Genomic DNA, 16,344 nt, shown 5'->3' with positions numbered 1-16,344 from the left:
CTCCCGTTGCGGAGCACAGGCTCCGGATGCGCAGGCTCAGCGGCCATGGCTCACGGGCCCAGCCGCTCCGCGGCATGTGGGATCTTACCGGACCGGGGCACGAACCCGTGTCCCCTGCATCAGCAGGCTGACTCTCAACCGCTGCGCCACCAGAGAAGCCCTCCACTATTTGTTCTTTTAAAAAATTAACAGCCCTGCATGGAGCAGAGGAAATGTGATAAAATCCCAAACCCCACTTCTCCCCTTCATTGTTCAGCCCAGTGCTGGTCCTTCTGTGTCTGGGACTCGCCTAAGCAGGAGTCCTGTCAAGTGCCTGGTTTTTCTAGAGCCTTCACACCAGACCCCTTACTTTTTCTCCTTTGCTCCTGTTTCAGTTATCTGTGGCTACATAATAAATTACCCCCAGATGCAGCAAACATTTATTATGTCATAGTTTCTGAGGACCAGGAATCTGGGAATGGCTCAGCTGGGTGGTTTTGGTGCGTGTTCTCTCAGGAGGTGGTAGTCAAGATGTTGGATGGGGCTGCGGTCATCTCCAGGCTTGACTGGGGTTGAAGGAGTTGCTTCCAAGCTTGCTCATGTGGTGTTGGTAGGGCTGAGCTCATCTTGGGCTGTTGGACTGAGGGCCTCAGTTCCTTACTGGCTGATGACCAGAGGCCCCTCTCAGTTCCTTGCTATGTGGACCTTTCCATAGGGCTGCTCATAACATAGCAGCTGACTTTTTTAGGAGGAGGGAGAAAGAGGGAGAGAGAGAGAGAGAGAGAGAGAGAGAGAGAGAGAGAGAGAGAGAGAGAGAGAGAGACTGGGGTTGAAGGAGTTGCTTCCAAGCTTGCTCATGTGGTGTTGGTAGGGCTGAGCTCATCTTGGGCTGTTGGACTGAGGGCCTCAGTTCCTTACTGGCTGATGACCAGAGGCCCCTCTCAGTTCCTTGCTATGTGGACCTTTCCATAGGGCTGCTCATAACATAGCAGCAGGGAGAGAGAAGAGGAGAGAGGGAGAGGGAGAGAGAGAGAGAGAGAGAGAGAGAGAGGTCAAAATGGAAACCAGAGTGCCTTTTTATAATTTAGCCTCCAGAGTTTCATATTGTCACTTCATTTTTTACTGTATCTGTTAAAGCAAGTCTTTAAGTTCAGCCCACACTCAACAGTTGAGGAATAGCCTCTCCACCTCTTGAAAAGAGGAGGATCAAAGAATTCGATGGCATTTTAAAAAAACACCACAGCCACCAACATTACTGGCTGGTAATTATTTCCATCCTCTCCACTGTTCAGTCTGACTTGCACTGCTGCTCTCCTGCCTGGGCACCAGCATCTCTCCTGGATCTGGCCGTTCTTGGAGAATATGCAGGGCCACTTGACCAAACTGTGGAACTGTGGGAAAAGCCTCCACTAGGACCTGCCCCAGCCTTGCAGGCAGGGCTCTGACACCTGGGACTGAAGAGCTTCAATCCAAGGTCAGAAGGAACGAACTGGCTTCCGGAGACTTGATGCATCTCCTAGGGCAAGGATGGAAAGTGATGCTGGCAGGGCCTAGCTTTGGCCATGGAACCTACATCAAAAAAAAAACATGACCCCTGCTATCAACGAATGGAATCGCATAAAGGCAATATTCTTAAGACAATTTTATACGGTATTTCCAAACCTGAGCCTGATGGACAAAGCCTGTGGAAGGAGAAGCATGTTGTGAGATAATCTACTGGTGAATTCTTCCCTCTACAACGCTGAAACCACCCCGTCATTCAGAGAGTGATGAGGGTCCGCTACTCTTGGGGATCACTTTACCCAGTTCTAATGAGCAATGGTTCACAGCGTACTACGTTATCTTCAGTTCTTATCTTACTTCATCTCTCCCTTGATGGTGGTGGCCATGGATGCTATGCAGGGCTCTCTCCAGGTTCTCCTTCTTTTGTGACCACTGTCTCTGTCTTCCTCACTGAATTCTCTTCTTGATGCCCTTTCATGCCTTTAGTTCTGGTGGTTACCCTCCCCCCTCCTCCCAACGAGGTCCTTTTTATTTTCCAATCTGTGGTCTCTCACTGAGTATCTCACCAAGTGCCAAGGTTTCATCTACCACCCACACCTGATGATTTCTAAGTCTATATCTCCAGCCTGGTCCTCTCTCCTGAGTATAGACCTGTATTTTCTCAGCGACCCAAGGACAACTCCACTGAAAGACTCATCACAGTAAGTGCAATGTACCAACATGAATCTATTGTTACTCTCTGCAAGCCTGCTGTCTCCATCTCAGCTAACAGTGTTATCATCTACTCTGTGGCCCAACCTAAGAATCTCGGTGTTATTTTTATTTTTTCCTCTTGCTCACACCAATGTCCAGGCAAGAATCATGTCCCATTGACTAATTCTAGCTCTCAAATGTTTCCTACATTAATCACCACTGCTTCTAGGTTGGTCCTATGCTAGTGCCCCCACTAGAACATAAGCTACATAGGAGTAGGAACTTTTATCTGTTTTATTCACTGCTTGGCACCTCACACAGTGCCTGGCACATTTTAAGTGCTCAATAAAAATTTTTTGAATAAATGGATATTGTAACTGGTCATCCTGCCCTAGCTGTCTTCACCATACCCTCTGTCCTAACCACCAGAGTCATCTCTCTAAAGCATGGGTACAAGCAAATCAGCTTCCTGCTTAAAAAACTCTGAGGATTCCTCACTGCTTACAGAGTCAAATTCCAATCTGTATGCCTGTATAAGGGGCCCTTCACAATCTTTCCTCTTACCTCTTCAGCGTCATTGTTTGCCACTTCCCTTTTCTCCTGCTCTTCTTGAGCTACTCTACTTTGCCTGAATAAACCATGCACCTTAAATTTCTTGCAATTTCCTCTCCCTGTAATTCTCTTTACCCATTTTTTCCCTTAGGAAATTCTTCCTTCAAGGCCCAGCTCAAATGCTACCTCCTCTCAGTGGCTTTCCCCAAGCTTCCCATTATTGATTGCTTCTCCATCTGTAAGCACTCTATTCATTCCCCTATTATAACACTTATTACACTGTATTACAGTCATTTCAAAAAATATAACCTATAATAGTTATCTGTTGCTGTATAACAGATTACTCCAAAACGTAACAGCTTAAAACATAAATATTATCTCATAGTTTGTATTGGTCAGGAATCTAGGTGTGGTTTTGCTGAGTGTCTTTGGATCAAGGTTTCCATGAAGTTGCAGTCAGATTGTCATCCAGGGCTATGGTCTCATCTGAAGGCTCGACTGAGAGAGGATCCTGTTCCAAGCTCACTCGCATGGTTTTTAGCAGGATTCATTTCCTCCCAGGAAGTTGGGCTGAGACCTTTCCAAGGACATCTCACAACACAGCAACTGACTTCCCTTAGAGCAAACGAGTGAGAAAGCACAAGACAGAGTGCCAAAGATGAAAGCCACAGTCTTTTTATAACTTAATATTAGGAGTGACATCCTATCACTTCTGTCATATTCTACTTGCTAGAGGTGAGTCAGTTAAGTCCAGCCCACCCTCAAGGGGAGAGAATTACACAAGCTTATGAATACCAAGAGATGGGGATCATTGGTGGTCATCTCAGAAGTTGCCTATCACACATCCTAAACCTGAACTCCTCAAGGCAGGATCCACGCCTCATTCATCTTTGAAACTTCAGCACCTAGTATAGTTCCTGGCAGTTGTAGGTGCTCATTGAATTTGGTCACATTCAATAGAATTATTTTTCTGTAAGAACCTGATCACAATATAGTAAATTGCAAAGTCAGAAGAACCCTCAAAATTAGAATTAAAAATGATTTAAAAGATAAAATGAAAGACAGAGTGTTTAAGTGTCATGGACACACTGTCAGTCCTCTATTTCTAGGCACTTCTATGACTGCTCCCCAGTAGCACATAGAAAAGGCCAGAAAACCAAGAAAGCATCATTTTTCTTTTGACTTGGTACAACTCTGAAATACTTTTGAAAGAAAAAAATGGAATATCATCGCAAAGCTCCTCAGACAACTCGAGAACTTAGACCACCCGTGAGTCCATCTTCCAATTCATGGAAGATCAGCAGTTGGAGGATCACAGACAATCAAGTGTTGACTAATCACTGCTCTTTTCCACCAGCTATCCATCAATTATACCACAAAATCCTCCCAGACAGAAGATTGCAGGGTCTCCAATCTGAGCAACAATTTCTTCTTCAGGCTCACTCTTCCAAAGAAAACCCAAAGCCTTTAGCCAGTGCCCATGGCTAGATGCTCATGATGTCCAGAGAGGCCTGATATGCACAGCCAATGTCAGGGATTCACATACAATATTGATGTTGGGCTCTGGACAACGATTCAGTCTGAGCTCCATGCACTGCTGTGGGACAAGCATCACTTTGGCAGATGGTTGCCTCCAATCTACAGTTCCAAGTAAAGATTTAGAAGGCGAGTTAACCTGAGTTGCTCATGTTGGTGACCCTCTTCTTCCATTCCTGCCTGGCAATATCTGCCCACTGACACACAAACAGCTCAATATTGCTCATGATGAAACCTTACCCAAGGCCTCTGCTGCCTGCAGACTCATCGACCACTCATCTGTACAGATCCAACGTTTTGCATGGGGGTGGGTGTTGTGGTTGATGAAAAGTGCTTTTAGTTTCTAGATTTCTTGTGCTTTCTGTCGCGGTATTGGACCAGGAATGGGCTAGTTCAGTGGAATATTTGCCTGAAATTCTAGCAGAACTAACTGCTTACTTTAATTTCTTTCTTAGTTTCTTCCACATTGAGTGTCAGCTGGCAAACTTTAGAAGGCTTGTTTATTTCACCAACCAGATGGGCAATTTGGGATCACGAATATCTCTAAAAATAGTGTTTATAGGTGGCATAGACAGAGCCACAGCTTCATGGATAACAGATTCCTATCATTTCATTTAATATATTGGAAAACTAAGGGCTGTGAGGCAAAGTGACTTTTCTCAGGGACTCAGATGCTGCATCATATATCAAATTGTGGTACTTGCTCCATGAGGGCAGGTTTTGGTTTTCCCCACTACTGTATCCCCAGTGCCTAGAACACAGCCGGCCACATTTATTCATTCAAAAAATACTGTTGAGGGAATGAGTAAATGAATAAATTATCCTTGGTACTCAGCTGCAGTGACTAATTAGGGGCACCGGGATCATTACCGTGGTTCTTGACATCTTTCTGGCACCTTGGCCCCAACCTGGGACAGTCAGGTAAGTTATATAAAACCAGGTCAAGACTGTCCTATGCCCTTATTTCACTTTAAGAGGACCAACTGAAGTGCCCTCAGGTTTATATATGAGACTACTCAGACCACACTTGACCATGAAAACTTGGGGAATTTCTAGGGCCATTTGAGAATGGAGCCATGAGCCCTTAGTGATTGAGCCCATTAAAAGTGCTCCTAATGTTCTTGCTTGAATGGCTTTCTATGATTATTAATGATAATGATTGAAGCAACAATCCCTGTGGCTTGTCTCCTGTGTGACATCTGGGTGCCCTAGAGTTTGACAGCTTTGAGGGAGGATAAACAGACACCTAAGATGGGTCAGACTTGCTGATGGTAAAGTGTTTTAGCCAAGCAAAAGGCAGCCATGGCATCCACCATCATTTATTTTGAATGCGTTTTTGTTTGTATGGTCTTTATCCTTTCTACTCTTTCTCTTCTTTGTCTTCTTTGAAGTACATTAAAATGGTGAGAAAAAAGGGAGCCATGCAGGTGCCTCCGGAGTGCCATTGTGGTCCTTGATTTGTAGATGTCTTAGTATTAGAAGAACATCTGGGGCAGATGGGAGGTAAGCCTGTAGACCATTGGAGAAGGTTTGCAAAGCAGGGCTGGAGAAGCAATCTATGTGGGGAAGCAGTGCCTTTACAGATTAAGTATAATCTTTACAGATTAAGTATAATAACTTTTACAGATTAAGTATAATAACTCAGAGCCTCATTCCTTCCACCTGACAAACTGGGTCTCAAAGTGGAGGAGGTTGGAAACAGGAAGATAAGGAAAGAGAGAAAGGGAGGGAGGGAGAGACAGAGACAGAGAGAGACAGAGAAGGAGAGAGGGAGAGAGAGGATAAGTGAAAATGAATGGATCTGATGGAGTGAGATGGCTTCCCAAAGTGAGTTAGTAATATTTTTTTCTCTGCAAATTGCTCTTTAACATGGGTGATTCAGATTTGACTGCACTGTGCATAAATTCTTTAGCTAAAGCTTCTTATATATTTTTGCAATATGTAAATATTAGAAATTGTACGTGTGTATGAATATAGAGAACTGCTAGAAATTTGAGCCAAATCATTTTCCAATGAATGCCTATGGAGACTTGTTTTTGGTACTTTTTCAGATTGGAATCGATCCTACATATTTTATATAATATGATTTCTATAAACCAGGCATCAGACCAAGGAGTGCAATTTGAATTTTGCAGTTACTTGCCTGAGAACCATGGATATTTAGGTTTTCCTTTCCTGAGAAATTAGTTTTTAAGAGATCAACATTGATGAATAAGGTAATAAAATATAATTGGGTGTTTATAATTTCACAATGAATAAATAATAGACCATGCTAGTTCCACAGTTATTTGTATCTATTTTATTTGTGTTTTCAGCACATACCTAGCAAGATAATTTTTTTTCTGGAGCTCTAATTTAATCAGTGATGTGGCTTAGCCTAGTCCAAATTAAATATTGGCAATAATGTAATGAAAAACTCTTTTAATAAGGATCATAATGTAAGAGACACATGTCATAGCCATTTGTAGATTTCTTTTTGCCCGGGGTTTGTTGAAAATGAACTGTGTTTCTCTCACTGTGCTGAGTATCTATAGAGTGACACTGACTGGTTAATGGCTCTGTTAGCTTCTAAGTCACAGTTGTAATGTGAGCTCAATCAACAAGGTATATTTAGATATTTTTGTCCCTAAAAGGTTGGAAATATCCATGTGTGTGGGCAGTTATGTATGAGCATGTGTGGAAATAGGCAGCTGTAAATATAAAACTAACACTGGTTTTGCCTGGATATTTTTCTATGTGCCTTCTCACTCAAATACCACGAACTCCTGTTCACTGCCCCTGAACATTGTCAGTGGCTATGCACATGGGTTCTGGAAAGCCATGACGTGTGTCCTTCAGGTGGCAAGGGGGCAGTCCCTGCTTTCAGATGCCTGCCTTCTCTTTTTCACTGAGTTCAGTAGACTGCAATTTCATACACACCAACCTCATGAACAATCTTCTTTCTGAGAAGCGTCTCACATCCTGCTGGTTTCCCTTTTCTCCCCAGCTGCTGAAATAGCACCCCAAAGCCAAATCTCCGTTGTCTGAAAGCCCTGTCCAGAAATTAGGTCTCCGCACATGGTGGCCATGGGTTATATATTTCCTGTTTCAACTTGTAGGGAAGATGGAGGTCCGTTTTGGAAGGGGTTAGGGCTGGATTAAGAATGTCTCTTTACACCAAGTTCGCCACTGGACCAACTGAACAAACGGGCAGAAGATTTATTGAACCTCCTAATAGAACAAGTTTGGAGGAACACGCAGGAAGGACTTGGTTTTTAATGATCTGGCTGGGATGAATCATGCACACCACGCCACTTTCTAAATCCATTTTGGTAATTGAAATCTTATAACTGTCCTGTTGAATCATCTCACCCAGGGGACCCGGGAAGTGTTGTTTCCCCTTCACTCCATTGGGCTATTTAAATAGCAATGCAGGTATTCCTCGCTTTAAGAAAACTGGATATATGGAAAATCTAGATTTCCAAGCAAGCACGTTAGAGAATGATGGTTAATTTTACAAAACGGATTAAGACAGGAATCTTTAAGTAGTGGGTGGCCATAAGTAAATTGCTTTACTGCCAATGTGCCTCTTTATTTTCTACCACCCTGGGCTTCTAGCAGTAAAACTTAGATATGGGCTTCTAGCACTTTCCTTAGCAACTTTTCCTTTTGTCCAACAGTATGCTTTATTCCAGTCATTTCCATGGTAGATAAGAAGTCTTATCCCTATAGTTTTATCTGGGAAATGACTTTTCCAGCTTGTAGAGAAAGGCAGCAGACAGGCAACCTGTTCTGGTGGCACAGAAAGTTTGGGCATAGTTTTGGGTGACTTAACTCTTTGTGTCTCACCCTCCACAGCTGAGAAGTTGCATCCCCTCCTTTCCTCTCCCACCTGAGTCTGCATTCTGAACTGAAGGAGCTCTGTAGCCAGAGCTGAGGCTAACCTTAGTCCTACATTTTACCTGGGGTGGAGGCTGTGTGAGCTTCGTTCCCTTCCTTTGGGTGTGGAGGTCTTTGGGGGGAGGCTGGTGACTTTCTCAAAACAGGAACACAGAGAAAGCCCATGGGATTTTTGGAGACACTTCCAACAGGATTTTCTCAAGCCCACTTGCTACTGTTCACTGGTCCAAAGCTATCCCAGAAAATGTCTTCAGAGCTCAGCACAGTGGTCGAGAGGTCTTGTACTGAGAGTTGGCTCTCAGTAAATATTTGGGGAGTGTTGTTGGCTTCATGAAGCACGCACCCCCCCACCCCCCCACACACACCCGGAGGCATCCAGAGGCACAGCTGGCTGTGAAGTTACATGTCACGCTCTGGAATATGCTGACCTTCATTCCCGGGGAAGGTGACACTGCTGAGGTTATTATTATTAGTAGGGCAACTTCTGCTCAGCTCTGTCAGCACGCCCTCATTCAGGGTCCTTATTGAGCAATGACAAACTCATGAACCTTTGGCAGTCAACACAGCTGACCACCCTCTCCTTCTTGAAAGCTCTTCTCTGGGCCACTGTGACCTGTACTTGCACGATTTGTGTCTTACCTCTCTCCAGCCATCCTTCCAGTTTCCTCTGTTGGTCCTTTCTTTTGATCTTCAAAGAGTTGAGTTACTCAAAGCTCAGTCCTAGACTTTTTTCTCTCTTCTTTCCTCTTCCTTTCTCTTTTTTCCCTTTTCCTAGATAATTTCATTAACTCTCATGGTTTCTATGACCACCTATTTAGCAAAAGCTCCTAAATTTATGTCTAGTTCATATTTCTTTTGAGCTCTAAGCCCCTATATTCGACCATCCGCTTGACATTTCCACCCAAAGTCTCACAGACTTCCCAAATTCAACATGCTCAAAACAGAGTACTCCTCCCCCTCCCCCATTTGGTCCCTATATGCTTTCTGTAGTTCCTCATTTGAGTAAGTTTCACTGCAACCCACCTTGTTTCTTAGGTCGGAATCTTGAGACTATTTCTCATCATCTCTTTCCCACACTCCCAATGCTCAGATAATGGTCAAGTCCTGTCAATGATTTCTTTAATATTTCTCCAATCTCCACCTCCACCATCCTTGTCTCTCTCCTAACAGCAGCATCCACCTCCAAACTAGTCTCCCGGCAACAATTCTTACATCTCTACATTCCCTTTGCCCCCCTCCCCCCAGTTCTCTCCTTAGACAGCAGCTCCTTCCTTTCCTTTCCTTTCCTTTCCCTCTTCCCTCCCTCCCTTCCTCCCTTTCCTTCCCTCCTTTTTGATGACTTAAATTTTTCTTTGTGTTTTCCTTATTTAAAAAGACCTTTTCAACTTTTTATATTGAAATAATTATAGCTTCATAGAAAGTTACAAAATATATTACTGAGAGGTGCCATGCACTCTTCACCCAGTTTCCCCCAATGTAACATCTTCCGTAACCATAGTACACTATCAGAACCAGGCAACTGACACGATGCAATCACAGACCTTATCCATATGTTATTGGTTTTACATTCACACACATGTGTGTTTATGCATGTATGTGTATAGTTCTATGCAATCTGACCAATACGTAACTCACTGCAATCAAGGTTCAGAAATGCTTCACCACCCAAAGATCCCTCGCGCTGAAGGAATGCTCCTTTAAAAACACAAGGCAATTCAGTCACTGCCTTGCTTAAAATGCTTTAATGATTTTAAAGCCCCAGATCCTTAAATGAGGGCCACAAGTGCCCATGTAACTTGGCTGTAGCTACCTCTCCGGGCACTTCTTGCCCTCCTCCTTTTGCTCGGCAAGCCTCTGCCTACTGGCCTTTCCCTTCCGTTCAATTTGCCAAAGCTCCTCCACTGCTCAGAGCCTCTCCACGTGCTGTTCTCCTCGCGTGGAATCCTCTCCGTCGCCCACTCAGCTAACTCCCCCTCATCTGCCAGGTCTCAGCTTAAAGATCGTTCTCAGGGAAGGTTTCCTTGACATCTCAGACTAGATTTGATTCTCCTGTGATTTTTCATTGCCAATTATGTTTTTTCTTTACAGTACTTACACAATTATAGGTAAATAGGTATGTGTGTAGTTTATTAATTTGAGTTCTCTCTGACCAGACTAGAGGGATTTGGGGGTGGGGGTCTTGCCCACCACTGTATCTCTTCTGTCTAGTGCCATGGCTGGCCTAGCAGATGTTCAATAAACCCTAGTTCATGAACAATTACTGTAAGCTGGCTGGTTGTGGCTGGTTGTGCCCTAAGGCCGTGGAACAGGGCTACATCAACCTGCCGTTCTAGGTATATACTCCACGAATTCATCTTCAACCTTCCCAGGTGTCCTATCTGAGAACCTGGGCATCTATGGCCCAGACCACCCAGAATCTCAAACTGGTATTTTCTCTTCTATTCCCATCCCAGTGTTCTGTGCGAGAGATCAGAATAGGGAACAACCCTGGCTAGTGTTCTTCTTAGACAGATCTTTGAGATGCTGTCAGGAATATCAGCTGGATGTTCATCCAGGCTTTTAACGTAAGGCTTTGCTCTCCCCAGGGTCACTGGCATGGTGTCACTTTGAGAGGGTTATTCAGAGCTGTGAGGGTTTCTAAGTTGCCTGGCTCCTGAGAAGTCCTAGAAATGCTTTTAGATCAGTCCTCTCCTCAATGCTCCCACCTGCTATTTGCTAGGTGTCCCCAACACCCCTCACCATGAGTCATTCTGTCCCCACTCTCACTCTCAGAGATAACTCAGTGTGGTTTGCATTGGTGGCGGCCCAGATCTGAAGGGTCCTTGTAGTGACTGAATAGACAGTATTTCCCCCAAAGGACCATGATAGAACTCTGTGAGGGTTTGGAAAAGAAGAAATGGGGGCTTCCTGCTGGGATGTGGCTTTGCCAAGGAGTGGTGGTACCGCGTGGGATCTTGACTGTCTGTGGGGGACACTGGGCTGGACACTGTGTTGGTTGCCCCTAATTGGTGCCCCGTCTATACTATCCTTCTTTAGAAGCTCACAATCCCTCACGTGAAAGAGGCGACACATGCACTATATGGTGGATTTGGCAGAATTGGGAGAAGGGTGAACCCCTAGCAATCGGCAAAACTGTCAATTCTTTTGTGACAGAGTTAGTAAAGGGCTTTGACTGGGGTGTCTGGGCAGATCCCTGTCTGATTCACAGCCCTGGGAAACTGGGGGTCATCATCCAAGTTTCCCTTCCCTGCCAAATAGGAGGTCAAGGTCTTCACATTCTGTGGCTTACAGTTGTCCTCCTGCTGCTGGTGTCTCTCTTTTGGGTGGGCGGTGGCTGTGCAGGCCAAGCCTCTGGTGTAGGTCTGCTGGGGCTGGGTCCTCTAAGGTCACATTAATGTCCCTCCCTGCTCTTATTATTGGCTTGGCTAACACGATACATAGGATGGAAAGAAGAGTTAGAGCCAGTGACGAGTCCTTTCAGGATAGACCTGGCTGTTGTGCGCCCTTGCAGTGGTGCTCCACTTCATCGCCCTCCCTGCCAGGCTGCTTCCCTCCATAGGGCCTGTTACTGTGCAGGGCGTCGACTTCTGCTTGTCCCCTGGGCGTGGGCATGGACACCTTAGGTAGCAGTGTAGTGCCTCCCAGTGCCCCCGAGCTCTGTCTCTGGGAGCCTCCCATGTTCCCTCTGATCTCCTACCCGGTGCCCTAAGGCAGTGTGCAGAGCTCTTCAGGTCAGAAGGCTCAGCTGCAAATAGCCCATATGTGTTACCTCCCACCACAATTGATGCTGGGGAGGTAATGCTGCTGACTCTCACGGTGTCACCTTGTGCTGTGCGATTTCCTTTCTCTTTCTCTCTGATCACCACTTTCTCTCCTCATCCACTGGTTACATCTCTGGGGGAACGTGGCTCTTAGGGCAAGAGGACTTGGATGACATCTCTCCCCAGCAAAAGCCTTAATACCTATTTCTCTCTTTGGGCGTTGATCTGATGTAACTGTAGGTGGTGGTGAGGATGGTGGGTAGGGCTCCAGCCAGGCTCCCACTTTACTCCACAACCCGTGCTACCCCACCCTCCCTCCAAGTTGGCCATGAGGTTGTGGCATTGAGGGGTGACAGGTCAGACCCTCTGGCCCTAATGCTGCCATTTCTGCTTCCTCCAGGTCACCCCACCTGCCTGCAGTTCACTCTGAACATGACTGAGGCTGTCAAGACCTACAAGTGGCAGTGCATAGAGTGCAAATCCTGCATCCTCTGTGGGACCTCGGAGAATGATGTGAGTGTGGGGCTTCCCGCATGGGAGGGAGAAATACAAGGAGCTGGGAGTCCTTTGAGGACTGGAGAGGAAGGCAGGGTTCTCATCACTGGACTCCTGGGGAAAATATCCATCAGGACCTCCTTCTTGACTTTTGCCCCGAGAACCCTTGGGACCCTTGTGCTACAGGGACCTTGAGTACTCTTCGTGCCTGTGGAGAGAGGTGCAGGAGGTGATGGCCAGAGGCTGCCTTGCTGGCCGTTAGCCCTCAAGGGTTCATTGATAGACAATGGTGCCCACTGCTTACGGTTGGGATGTGCTTGGCTCTTTACACCACATTCTGGAGTGTGTCATCTCACTTGGTCTAAATGTTCAGTATAATAGATGCAGAATTTAAAAAACCCCACATTTTGTTATGGACAATTTCAAATATATACAAAGATAGAGAAAATAGTGAAACTGATGTACCCCCATCACTAGCTTCAACAATGATCAATACATGTCCAATCCTGTTTTGTAAATATTGCCGCCTCTTTCTCCACGATATTATAGTCCTAGTCATAATATCGTTTCACCTGTAAATACCATATGTGTCTAAAAAAATAAGCATTTATGTTTTACAGATTGTGAATATATTTATTTTCAAGTTGAAAAAAAAAGATAAGGACTGACTTATTAACAAAAATAACCAAAATATTAACAATAATATTTTAAAAAATCAATGATTCCTTAATATAATGAAACATCCAGTCAACATTCCTATTGCCTCAATTGTCTTAAACATTGTGTTAATAATCATAAATTGTTTTAAAACATTTTTATTTACAATTTATTTGAATTGGGATTCAAATAAGACTCATACATTGCAATTAGTTGATATGTCTTTAAAGTTTCTTAATATATAGGGTTTCCTTCTATTTTGATCTTTTTTTCCTTGATTTCTTTTTTTTTCTTTTTTTTTCTTTTTTTTTTTGCGTTACGTGGGCCTCTCACTGTTGTGGCCTCTCCCATTGTGGAGCACAGGCTCTGGACGCGCAGGCTTAGCGGCCATGGCTCACGGGCCCAGCCGCTCCGCGGCATGTGGGATCTTCCCGGACCGGGGCACGAACCCGTGTCCCCTGCCTCGGCAGGCGGACTCTCGACCACTGCGCCACAAGGGAAGCCCTCCCTTGATGTTTTTGGTTGAAGAAATCAATTTATTTTTTCAATAGAGTTTCCCATGACTGTATTTTACTAACTGCATCCCTGTGGTGGTGTTTGACATCTTCCTCTGTCTCTTGTATTTCTTGTACATTGGTGCTTAGAGCTAGAGGCTTGATCACATCCAGGTTCTCTTTCTTTTTCTCTGTCTCTTTCTTTCTCCGTCTCTAAAATATATAAATAGCAAGACTACTTCATAAATAGTGAGGTATACTTTCATCAGGAGGTATGTAATACCTGGTGTCTCTCTTTTCATGATGGCAGCATCTTCGACTACACTGACTATTTCATTAGGGGTCGCAAATAGTGATGTTCTTATTCCATAATTTCTTCTTTGTTTATTAGCTGGACTAATTCTATAAAGAGAAACTTTTCCAACCTCATATTTTGTTACCTTCATGTATAGATTACATAGAAAAGGCAGGATAAATACTAGATTCTTTCCCTTTATTTATCAGTTTTCCAAATAAGGGGTGGATTCAACACGTATTCATGATCAAACCCTCAAGAAAATAGAAATTGTGGGATATTTTCTTAACATGATAAACTTTTTATACCTTAGAACTAAAGCCATTGTCTTATTTAATGGAGAAATACTAGAGGCATTTCTGCTAAGATCAGGAACCAGGTAAGGTTGCCCACTATCTCTATTACTATTCATAATTTTTCTAGAGATATTAGCTAATGCAGTTAGACAAGAGAAAACAGTAAGTGTAAGAATGGCAACAAGGTAGAAAGTTTTTCTCTATTTCATAACTTTAATAGTATACCTGGGAAAGTCTAGAGAATCAATAACAAAGCTAACTCAAACATTAAAGGTAGCAGGATATAAAATTACCATACAAAAATTAATAGCCTTCATATGCACAAATAATAACCAGTTAGAAGACATTATGGTAGAGAAACTCCACTTACAGTAGCAACAAATAAGAAATATTTAGAAAAAAACTTAACAGTAAGTATGTAAAACCTAAATAAAGAAAAATTTTAAATGCTTTTGAAAAGACATAGAAATAGATTTGAACAAATGAAAAGACATTGTGTGACCTTGGATAGAATGACTCAACATTGTAAAGATCTCAGTTCTTCCTAAGTTAATTTACAAATTTGATTCAAACCCAATAAAAGCACCAACATGCTTTTTAATGGAACTAGACAAGTTGATACTAAAGTTTATATGGAAAAACAAACATGCAAGAATAGCCAAGGAAACACTGAAAGACAACAAATTATGGAGGGAGTCTAGCCCTGCTAGGTATTAAAACATACTGTAATGCCTCTGAAATTAAAACGGTATGGACAAAAAGACCAGTGGAATGGAATTTTCTATTCCCACAAATCGACCCAACTACATATGGACATTTAGTATAAAATAAAGGTTGTATCTAAAATTACTGGATCAAAGATGGACATTTTCATGAACAGTGCTGGGACAACAGGGTAACCATTTGGGAAAAGATAAAATTAGGTCCATATCTCATGCAATATGTAAGAACAGCCTTCAAGTGGACTGGGAATATAAATATAAAAAATAAAACCATACTAGTAATAGAAGAAAACATGGATGAATTTCTCTTTAAATATAAGGAAAGATTTTCTGTGACTCAAAAGTTGGAAGGAATAAAAGAAAATGTTGACAAATCTGACCACATAAACATTTGCATAGTAAAAAACACAATAAAGTAAAAAGACAACTGGCAAAATGGGAGAAAATATTTGCATCATATACCACAGATAAAGGTGGCAATATATAAAGAACTCTTAAAATTTGAGGGACAAGGGACCATAAACCTGATAGAAAATGTGAAAAAGATATGAAAAACAGTTCACAAAAGATATAAAAATGACCCTTAAATATTTGCAAAAAAAATGTTTGAATGCACTCATAATTAAAGAAATTAAAATGTAAACAAAACTGAGATATCATTTCTTACCCATAAGAATGGGAAAGAAAAGTATGGCCGTGCAAAAAAGTATGGCAGTGCATTCTGTTAATGAAGCTGTGGGAAAGGTGGCACCGTTATATATTGTCAGTGGGAATACAAAGTGGCACAACCCTTCTGGAGGGAAATTTGGCAATACCTAACACAGCTACTGTGCACTTAACTTTTGACTCAGCTATCTCACCTATAGGAATCTACCCTAAAGATATACCCACAACTCTATGAAAATACATATGCGTAAGGTTATTCATAGTCACACTGTTTCTAATTGGAAAATACTGGAAATGACCTAAATGCTTATACACAAAATGGTTGAATAAAGGATGTGGCACAATGAAGTACTAGGCAGTTGTAAAACAACAACAACACGATGTAGATCTTTATGAATTAATATGGAGTGATTTCCAGAATATATTGTTAAATAAAAAAGCACAGTAAAAATGATATCTACAGTAAGCTGCCATTCTTGCAAGAAAGGCATAAGAAAATATACATATATCTATTGACTTGTGTGAAATAAATACAGGAAGGATAAGCAAAAAACTAAAGAGATTGGTTATCTACAGGGTAGGTGGGAATGGGGTAGAAAGAATGGGGAAATGGGGGTGGGATAGTAGGGATGGGGGGGTAACACTTCTCTGAAAATACCTTTTTGTATAGCTCTGACTCTTTGAACCAAGGTATTGTTTCACATACCCTCAAGATAAATACTGAAATTCAGCCAGGAGGTGGGGGAAGCGAAAATGGAATATGAACAGTAACAAATGAACTTAACTATAATATAAATAGTAACATGGCCATACTGA

At 42.9% G+C, this 16,344-nt stretch overlaps 1 protein-coding gene across 1 annotated transcript in view; it reads left to right on the top strand.

Moving 5' to 3' along the window:
- Window positions 1-16,344, top strand: part of DPF3 (double PHD fingers 3) — a 195,675-nt gene that overhangs the window by 172,889 nt on the left and 6,442 nt on the right. Inside the window, exon 10 of the mRNA XM_007454738.1 lies at window positions 12,304-12,416. Within this exon, the coding sequence (XP_007454800.1) occupies window positions 12,304-12,416 (113 nt within the window). The remainder of the gene's footprint in view (window positions 1-12,303; window positions 12,417-16,344) is intronic.

This window comes from Lipotes vexillifer, unplaced genomic scaffold, assembly GCF_000442215.2.
Source record: "Lipotes vexillifer unplaced genomic scaffold, Lipotes_vexillifer_v1.1 scaffold1495, whole genome shotgun sequence".
Classification (NCBI taxonomy): Eukaryota; Metazoa; Chordata; class Mammalia; order Artiodactyla; family Lipotidae; genus Lipotes; species Lipotes vexillifer.
The sequence above is the reverse complement of the archived record's forward strand: the minus strand, read 5'-3'. Positions and strand labels throughout refer to the sequence as shown.